The sequence below is a fragment of the Agrilus planipennis genome, unplaced genomic scaffold (genome assembly GCF_000699045.2).
Source record: "Agrilus planipennis isolate EAB-ADULT unplaced genomic scaffold, Apla_2.0 scaffold7, whole genome shotgun sequence".
NCBI lineage: Eukaryota > Metazoa > Arthropoda > Insecta > Coleoptera > Buprestidae > Agrilus > Agrilus planipennis.
In genome coordinates this window covers 1032364-1042775 of record NW_020439340.1, presented here as the reverse complement: position 1 = coordinate 1042775, position 10412 = coordinate 1032364, and the positions used below count along the sequence as shown (strand labels likewise).

At 33.1% G+C, this 10412-nt stretch overlaps 1 protein-coding gene across 1 annotated transcript in view; it reads right to left on the bottom strand.

Annotated features, from left to right (window-relative positions):
- Positions 1 to 7266, bottom strand: part of LOC108734183 (dopamine receptor 1) — a 21296-nt gene extending 14030 nt beyond the window's left edge. The window contains exons 1-2 of the mRNA XM_025978740.1: positions 7040 to 7266; positions 3686 to 3995 (exon numbers count right to left, since the gene is read on the bottom strand). Of these exons, the coding sequence (XP_025834525.1) occupies positions 3686 to 3995; positions 7040 to 7130 (401 nt within the window). The 5' untranslated portion in view covers positions 7131 to 7266. The remainder of the gene's footprint in view (positions 1 to 3685; positions 3996 to 7039) is intronic.
- Positions 7267 to 10412: the final 3146 nt, after the last annotated feature.

Below are 10412 nucleotides of genomic sequence, written 5' to 3'. Positions count from 1 at the left end.
TCATACCGGTAAATACCCCGATACACGTTTTAAGATATTTTACCTATTCTGTCTGAAATTAGTGTTGAAAAGGCTAACACAATGGGTTAATTAATATAATTTTCTAAAAATGAAGACTTTCGTGTCGAAGTTTCTAAAGAAAAAGTTCTGAAAAGGATTTCTAAAAAAGAAAGAAAAAGCGACGAAAGAAGTTATTAGTGGAGTATGTATTAAAACGACCATGCTATCAAGTTCGATAATGATTTATTGTTTCTCACTATCGGTCCCTCGTCCCTTTCCTAATATCCGAAACTTGCCAAAGAGTCGTTTTTGTTTCGAAAAATTCATCTGCGGAACCTTGAATCACGTAACATCATTACAGGAATTATCAACATCATTATTAGCTAATAGGTTTCAGTTCGCTTAAATCTATAACAATCAATCATTTAGTTGACATTCTGTTTACGAAAAGGCCATCATTGTGGAGAAAAACCTCGACATGAAATAAAACTGATTTATAATACCTTTGTATGTATATTATATGTGTAATAAAAAACTGCTATTACAATCGATCAAAAATATGTATTTCTAGGTAAGGGTTGTTTACCTAATACAGGGACGTATGTAGAAAATATATACTTTGACCTATTAAAACAGAAAACCTCTGGTCATAAACGATATTAAAATTTTGACGATATGTAGTTTATAACGTCATTGTTAATTATTCTTCTTGTCATTCCTGCACCTAATATATTTTGAATTATAGTACTGTCTTTTTTGTCTATTTTTGTTATACATTTTTACTGTAATTACACTTTATTACATCGTTTTGTGTCTTGTAAACTATTTTTGTATTTTCTCTTTCAAAATTTTTTTGACATAAGTTATTTAGTTCTCCATGTTTTTATTTTACTTCGAAATTGATCAGGGTCTACGTTTGTGAGTACTAAAAAAGCAAAATTAGGAAAAATACCATTTAAATTTTATTTTCTTTTGAAACTGAGTATTCCTAATTAGATCGCCGAAATTGACTTTGGCTTACAGTCGACTACGACATCCTGATTGATATTATAAATGCTAATGTGAGTTTGTTTGTTTGTTTATTACCATTTCATCCCTTAACTACTGAACCAATCATCACAAAATTTTGTACATACATTGTCAGGGATACACAAAAGGACATAGGGTACTTTTTATCTCGAAAACAAATACCATTTACGAGGGATAGAAAGATTAGTTTTATGTGGTGGTCGATGATCGTTGACAAGTTTTTAGGACTTCAGCACGGGTAAAATCTAGTACTTAATATCTTTCTGCTACAACCGATAGATTCATTTTCCTTTTAACAAGTGGATGTAGATCGTTTGACCAAAGATTGTTATTAATCTCCGGATAATCAACCTTGAACGAGACGCGAAAAGGTTCGCTTAACTTTGTTAAGATGTAATCGAAAAGTTAAAAGAGTGTGAGATGTTAATTAAAGGTTGCTGCCCGTAAAGACGTGCTGCTCCTGTATAAGAACAAAATCTCGTAAGTTGATAATCAGACGAGCCAGCCTTCCCTTAAGATGCTCGTAGGCGCTGATCGAAAAAGGAAATGGGACTGACATTAATTAAAAGAAAGATTACCTTCTCTGCCTTCGCTGCGCTAATTCAATGATCGAATTGTGCCGACCAAATCGAAGCCAGTCGATAGGTAATTATTTATGGTACGGCCTTTTTTCACGATTACTACATATAATTTTCCCGAAAAGGACAAATCGTTCCTTGTTCCATAGACAAAATAATAAACTGAAATGAACCAAAATCGACGTACAAGTTTCGGATCCTACTTTTAGAAGAACCTTTAGGACTAAATGGTTTAAAGAAAATCAAAATTTAGCTTTTTACGCTTCTTCAAAAATGAAACAATTTTTTATTTATGTGATACCACGTACCTACCTACATATATAATCTATCATCATCATCATCATAAGGTCGTCAGTCCTAGGACTTGTTTGTCACGCACTTCCACTCTTTCCTATCCTGAGCTAATCTTCGCATTTCCTTAAAATTAGAACATCCCACATCCTGTACTATTTACGAACAGTAATCTAATCTAGGTCTATCTCTACCCCTCCTAACTCCCGTTTCTGCCTCCAATATGTCTCTGACCAGACCTTCATGCCTAAAAAACGTCCTACCAACGTATCTCGTCTATTTATTATTGACTTCCATAGAGTCCTCTGTTCTCCTATTCTTTCTAATACCTCTTCATTTCTAACCTTCTATATCTACGGTATTCTCATCATTCACCTGTAACACAACATTTCGAACGCTCCTAACCTTTTCTTTTCCTCTGCGCTCACTGTCCATGTTTTCCTCTGCTTTCTTTCCTTGCATATCAGTATCTTTGTTTTACTTCTATTTATTTTCATACAATACTGTTTTGTCAATACCACTTCCATTTTATTCAAAGCTATCTCCAAGTCCTCCTTGCTAGATGCTAATACTACTGTATCATCTGCAAATCTAAGCATACTAATCTTTTGCCCTTGTACATCTATCCCTACAGTTGTAGTGTCTTTAATGATGTTGATCGCGTTTTTGATGTATAGATTAAAAAGTAGCATTGACAGTGTGCAACCCTGTCTGAATCCCTTCCTAATATTTACTTCTCTACGTTGCAGCCCCATCTCTATAACTGCATAGTGCTCTTTATATAAACTAAGTATCACTCTTCTATCTTTGTAACTCATCCCTACATTTTTAAGTATATTTAACATCTTGTCCCATTCAGCACATCGTCAAAAGCTTTTTCTAAATCTACAAATCCTATGTACGCACTCTTTCTTTTTTCTATCGTTTTCTCGATTGTTACCCGTAAAGCTACATAATTTGTAGGTAATAAAAAATAATTTGTTTAAATATTATAATTATTACTATAGACAACCTCACTTGTAATAGTGTAAAATTTAGTTAGTTATATCGTAGGCTTGATTAACATTCAAGCAAAGTTGACCTTGTTTGTAGCGTTAATTAGTTTTGGCGCAAACATTACTTCACGGTTTAAACAGTACCTGTAAGCCCAAGTTTTGGCCACAACTCGTTTAAAACTTGCAACAAAATTAAACGAGCTGTTGGTTTGTTGTTTTACACTACACTCTGTGTGGAAGGCGATTCTATAATTGACTTATTTTTCACTGACAAAGAATATTTTAATTAAAAAGTTTTTAGTTCGAAACTTGAATGGAGAGGAAAATGATCGTCTTAAAATTTTTACAAGGACTCAAATTGCAAAAGGATGTCCTAATTAAAAAAAAAAAACAATAGCTAAAGTAAAGATTCTAATTCTGTTTGAAAACGAAACTTGCAATCTTTTGCTACCTCTCTCTCTGTAAAATTTTAATTGATTACAACTCTATCTTAATTAATTGATTTAGGACTTTTTTAGACAGATTATGAAGCAAACAAATCGTTATTTATTTATCAACGTGAGACAGGCTCTTTTTCATTATCTGATTACCACATTTTTATATTTTTATGAACGAATACCTCAGGCGGCGATCGATACGGAGCGGCGGTATTTTTAGTAGTACTACCGAGAGCTCATAACTGTGGTAGACTTTATGCAAGAGCAACTGACGATAAGTTTACAGGAACTAATCAGGGAAACTTTCTGACGATGGATAAATACACAGCAGTATAAATAACGTTATAAAACTTACCTTAAAGGATCTTTGATGTGAATGTAACGATCCAACGAAATGGCACAGAGATTTAAAATGCTGGCTGTCGAACACATGACGTCGAATGCGATCCACGTGTCGCAAAATTGTACGCCGAAGATCCAGTAACCTAACAGGTCGTTTACGCCTGCAAAAGTCATTACGAGAGCGGCGACGAAAAGATCGGCGATCGCCAAGGATGCAAGGAACAAGTTACCGATCCTTCGGAGACCCCTGTCTGTGTAAATGGCCACGCAAACAAGGATATTGCCGGCGATCGAGAGGAATATAAGAAGCGAGAGGAAAATACCTGAAAATAAATATCTTAATTGAATACTTGGACATATTGTTTAGGCCTGGACACAAATAAAAATAACAAGTAAACAAGCGATTGACGCACAAGATTGTTTTCTTTTTGTACCTAAATCATCTACAAACAATACAGAAAAATACGACGAAGGTCGAAGTCAATTTCTGGCCTATAACATACTCGAAATGACTTTTTAGGTGTTTCATACTCAGAATATGATTTTAGATTACGTTTCCAGAAATTTTCAAGATATTTGTGAAATACTGCCTTCTAGTATGGTTTCAATTCAATAATTTTGAACCATGTTCTTATCTCAAGCTTTAGTGTTCGAGCTGTCTCTATGTACTAATTTGTAGTATTCACTAGAGCAGCTACTTCGGACAAGTCTGTTGCTTGGAATTATGCAATTTAGACAGTACGTTGCATGAATTAATTAAATACATTATGCAGTAAATATTCCTTCAAACACATAATGTGCATGCTGAATAACGAGCAATAATTTAATCCACCGTATCGGCAAGGCAATTGGGATGTAAATATTGATTGATTGATATAGGCAGGGTGGTTACTAATTGTATCTAATAAACTGAGTCACAGGTATGTACGCCTTTAAATTCTACGCATAAGTTATACATATTTATTATTCCTAAAAGGTNCACACTTCATGGCACCAGCCACTACACATTATGCATTGTATCCAAACCTCTCCTCTTGTATCTTCAGAAAATTTACCTGCACAAAAAATACATTCGGCATCTTCATTGGGAGTTAGGGAGGGGAAAATGGAATTGGTTATGTGGAATAGTCCACAATAGCAAACCTATTGATATTCCACAATACCCACTTATAGACACGAAACTATGACCATATAGAAACTTGGATAAAGTTAATTTTATAGGGCTGTAATATCATACCTCACACTCTAAAACACTTACAGTAACTACACGCAGCACCACTATTTTTAAATCGGTCCAAACAAATGCGTAACAGTTAACAGTATCACTACCCTACAAAATGTCAGCCACCTGCGAAATCATTTCTGATTAAACACAACGTCACCTATAACAAACATAGGATTACATAACACATTAATTCGAAATACATTAAGAGTAGTACCTAATACAGCAACTAGAATGTAGATGACACTTCTAGTTTTAGTGCAAAAATGGTATTCCACATTACCTGACCTATTCCACATTCACCGACTTTACTCTATAAGCAGAGACTAAAAATTTACGAGGAAAATTCGAATTTTATTTGGACAAATTAATTCGCGAAAAAGAATCATTGTGGTATATGTATGTATGTACGTATATATTGTAGTTCATTAGTTGCATGAATTGACTTTCATGCGCATACATATGTTGTGGTTAATGCATGTCAAAGTGCGAACCAGACAGTTTTGTGGGTAAATTTCAGCTGGTATTGGCACCGTTGGTGATAAAAAACAAATCACCACACAACCAGTAGACTAACATTGCGTCATCATTAATTAGCGTTTGTTTTCAAAATGTCAATTGTCACTGAATACAAAATGCATAAAGTCCTTTCACTACGAATTACTTATTTATTCATGAAACTCTATTTTCGCATATTTTAATAGTTTCGGACAGACTAATCAGATTTAATTTTTCAGAAAATTTAATTTATTCATTTCGTTCAATTCGGTTGGGTATTCAGAGCGCTTTTAATTTTGTTAATTTAATATGTCATGTATTCTGTTTGTAATAATTAACAAAGTGTAATGAAAGCCAAAAGGGTGGAAGGTTATTTATTTTTTAAAAACAACTGCCAACGTTTTACTCTATTATAAGCACTTAGAAAACAATTTCGCGGTAGCGAAAATTAAAAATAGGCGAGATAGGTTAGTAAAACACCTTCTCAGGCATGCAGGTCTAGTCAGAAACATATTACAGGCAGAAACAGGAGTTAAGAGGAGTAGAGGTAGACCTAGATTAGATGGTGACACTCGAATTGAGCACAGAGCGTAAGCAGGTAAACAAGTATTTATCGAGGGTTAGTTTATCAAGAATGGAATTGAGCACAGGGATCACACAGGTAGCAAATAAAATTACCGATGATAAGAACAACATTAACGTTGTAATGTTTCCAAATTTAACTGGTTTGTAAAGGGCGGGAGAAATTAATGAAAACAAGGGACTTCCCTTATGCAATTATAGTTATCATTCTCTTGTACAATAAATAACATGTCTTCAATAAAATTTGGGCCGAACAGTCTTCTAATGTCTGTAGAACAACCAACACTTGCGAGGCATTCCATTCGAAATTTAAGAAGGAAAACGTCTCTTCGCATCCCAATATCAATTCTTCTTTAAAGGTTCAAACAGACACTTACATAAAAATAAATTCAATTAACCAAGTTGAAAAAAAGATTAAGACGAAAAATACTGTTAAAAATCAATTTTATTGATCAAAAAATAAAGATAACTAAATGATGGTGAAATATTAAGATACGACTACGCAAAATCTATTTCTTATAAAAATATCGTTAGTTAAGTTAATACTATGTATCTAATGTAAAGTTGAAATATTAATCCTATAAGTACTTGTAAAAAATAAATAAAATAATTCAAAGTAAATATTGTTTTTTGTTACAACATTCCATTAGAAAATTTACTTGTTTACCTACCTACTGCTTCAAAAAGAACTCAAATCCCTACAGATATTTTAAAAGAAAGCTGGCAATATGGCTTGTGCTCAATACGGGTGTTTATTTAAACACATGCAGGTAAGAAAATCTTTGTGCTCAATTCAGGCGTCCGTTTGTGCTCAGTTCATGCTTATTAATCGTTTTTGTGCTCAATTCAAGTGCACCGTATTTATTTATTAATTCGGGGATTCCCATGAGGAGTAGCGCAATATTTGAATAATCGCCGGATTATTTCGTTTGCTTTTTAAATTTATCAAAAACACCCAAAAAGAATCACGTCTAAGCGTATTATTTCGAGACAGTAATTTTTAATGAAATTTACAACAACTTAATTTATATTCATTCGGGAATGAAATTGTATTTTGTTACTCACCCACTAAGAGAATTGAGAGCACAGTAACAGGGTCTTGCTCGAAATTTTCTTCCCAGTAACCTAACAGGTCGTTTACGCCTGCGAAAGTCATTACGAGAGCGGCGACGAAAAGATCGGCGATCGCCAAGGATGCAAGGAACAAGTTACCGATCCTTCGGAGACCCCTGTCTGTGTAAATGGCCACGCAAACAAGGATATTGCCGGCGATCGAGAGGAATATAAGAAGCGAGAGGAAAATACCTGAAAATAAATATCTTAATTGAATACTTGGACATATTGTTTAGGCCTGGACACAAATAAAAATAACAAGTAAACAAGCGATTGACGCACAAGATTGTTTTCTTTTTGTACCTAAATCATCTACAAACAATACAGAAAAATACGACGAAGGTCGAAGTCAATTTCTGGCCTATAACATACTCGAAATGACTTTTTAGGTGTTTCATACTCAGAATATGATTTTAGATTACGTTTCCAGAAATTTTCAAGATATTTGTGAAATACTGCCTTCTAGTATGGTTTCAATTCAATAATTTTGAACCATGTTCTTATCTCAAGCTTTAGTGTTCGAGCTGTCTCTATGTACTAATTTGTAGTATTCACTAGAGCAGCTACTTCGGACAAGTCTGTTGCTTGGAATTATGCAATTTAGACAGTACGTTGCATGAATTAATTAAATACATTATGCAGTAAATATTCCTTCAAACACATAATGTGCATGCTGAATANCTTTTGTTTTAAATTGTCCCGGCGCATCCACCAAAATTTTCAATAAAATTTTTTAGTAGTTGTTGATGATGTTTGTGTATCTTCATGAATCATACATTTTCGACATTTCAACGGTACTTTTTAAGATTATTCGCCCATAACGACCATCTACGAATGTCAAACTTGATGTTTCTTACATCAATCTTTCAATTACATCTTTATCAATACATTGAGTTAGTACCTTTAAGAAAATTTAATCGTAAATTAAAAAAAATAAAAGACCAAGGTTTTGAGCCTTTATATGATTTTCTTTCTGCAAAAGAGATCATGAATTAACATTAAGTAGTTCTCTTTGTAAAATCTACCATTTAAAACATGACTATAATCAAAATTACACAGTCTGCCTACGATTTTGGGGATAACAACCATATTTAAAACAATATATTCTTGGAATATGTGTAGACAAATAAAAATTACATTTTACCTTGCTTTTTCTTCTATTATAAATACCAAACCTTTTTTTGTTAGTAGGATGTTGACGTAAAAGTTATACGTTTTACCTTGGCGAATTCAGGTACAAACAAATTCTTTTATTTTTAAACGAACGACAAAGTTCAGGCATTTTCAAAGTAGAAGTATCCTTTTTCTCTGAAATACGGTTACAATTTTATCTCTCAAAGTCCCGCTTGTATTGGGACATAGTCACTTATGCGTTTGTACAAATAAACAGAGGATGAGGTATATTGCTTTAGGATTTGTCTTTGAAAAAACCGTTCTAATTCAGAAAAATTGCTTTCAAAGAAAAAAGCGAAATTTAACATTATAAGAACTTGTGTGTGGCATACAACCATCTCCTTTGAAAAAATGAAAACAAAGTTTCCTTCCGTAGTCCTTGCAGAAAATTGATACGTCTTAAACTTAAAGTACATAATTGATTTTCCTTTTCACTTTACCTACAATATTTTATTTGTGTTAAAATTGGAAATGGCAAAAAATGAGAAGGAACTAAGATCATTTTAATTTAATTTAGTTGAAGTAATGTTTTCTTAATCACGATATGATTAGGCTTTTAATCTATAAAGGACTTTCTGAAAATAGGACGAAAGGGAAACGCTGGGATAAAAAGGAAAATTTATGCCAAAGACGTTAATTAAAAGGTTGATATTTTATCTGCACTCTTAGTATTTATGGAATTTTACGTCTTAAAAAATTGTTTTTTTTTTGAGCTAAATATAAGAAAAAATATTTTTAATATTTGGCAGTAGAAGCAACACCATTCAGCGTGGTGTGGTATTTATATCACAAAAATAAGACTTCATATAACTTTTTATACTTATCACAAATTTCCCAAGCTCTCCATCAAATCGCTGCCGATATTTTCTACCAACACGCACTTTATATTATACGTATACGTATCAGCATTATGTATTGTATGTGCGCCTTTATGGGGTTGTCGTGACCTAAAGTTTTCACGAAGGTGAGGTCAAGTTAGCTCATAATATAAACGTATTTTAATTACTTACGTTGTAGCGCGCACGAAGGATATTATCCTATGGCAATTTTTACGTACAGTTTCAGAAAATACAGTATGTCTACTCAGTATTTTGGGATATTTGAAGAGTAACGTCTGGAGACACTGCAGAGCGTGTTTCATCATATTACCACAACGTAGGGGATGTTTAAAGTGTGCACAAAAATTACCCCAGTTAATGAGCCATCAATGATTGAGAACAGTTACCGCGTTATATTATTGGATTTCAACGAAACACACATACCTATTCGTGACCATCGTAACAGCTGGTACTTAGACAAGTCAACTGCATATATAATGATTAATAATATGTTTATGTATATCATTGAGTGGTACGAGATTGCTTATTCTACTTATTTTTCATGTAGATACCTTCTTTTCCCTTAATTTTTTCGAAGTACTGATCAGATATAGTGTATAATACGAATATTGTGTAAAAAGACGTTTCACAGTTCGTATAAGATAACAATTTATTTAATATGAAATTTTGTTAAATTTAAAATAACAGCATGGGCCGACTGATGTGTTTTGAAGATCAGGATGGTTCTTGAAATATTTTGGATTATTTTTTTGGGAAATTAATATTGGAGCTTCAGTATTTACATTATTTAATTTTGAATTAACGAATTCGTGACTTAATTATATGACTGCGAACAAAGCTGCTGTATTATCCGATTACACCTTTAATGAAGTGGTTGTTTTTGTTCGGATAATGTAAACCTTGTTTAATGGGATAGATCATACTCTCAGAAGTGAGTGATTCTTCTTCTTTATCCATTGTAAAGCCTTATTATTAATAAAACATTTTGAAATACTACAGTCAGCGGTTATTTATCCTAGATATTTCTAGGGATCGCGACAAATTGCCAGGCACTTGAAATTCCATAACTGAAGGAGGTTTGGAATCTAATTTCAGCTTGTGCATTGAAAATGAAACTAATTCCAATTGTGGACTTATCTAATCTACCAGTACGTAGTACCTAAGTACATAGGATTGTTTGTCGTGAAAACTTTCTTAAATTAATTTCTGTTCTGTAAGCTTAAGCGAGAGCATTGTTTCTGGAGGAGCCTATATATTTGTCAGAATCCTCTTCATCAACGGTCTGTTTTATTATTAGTTGGTTTAATTTTCTT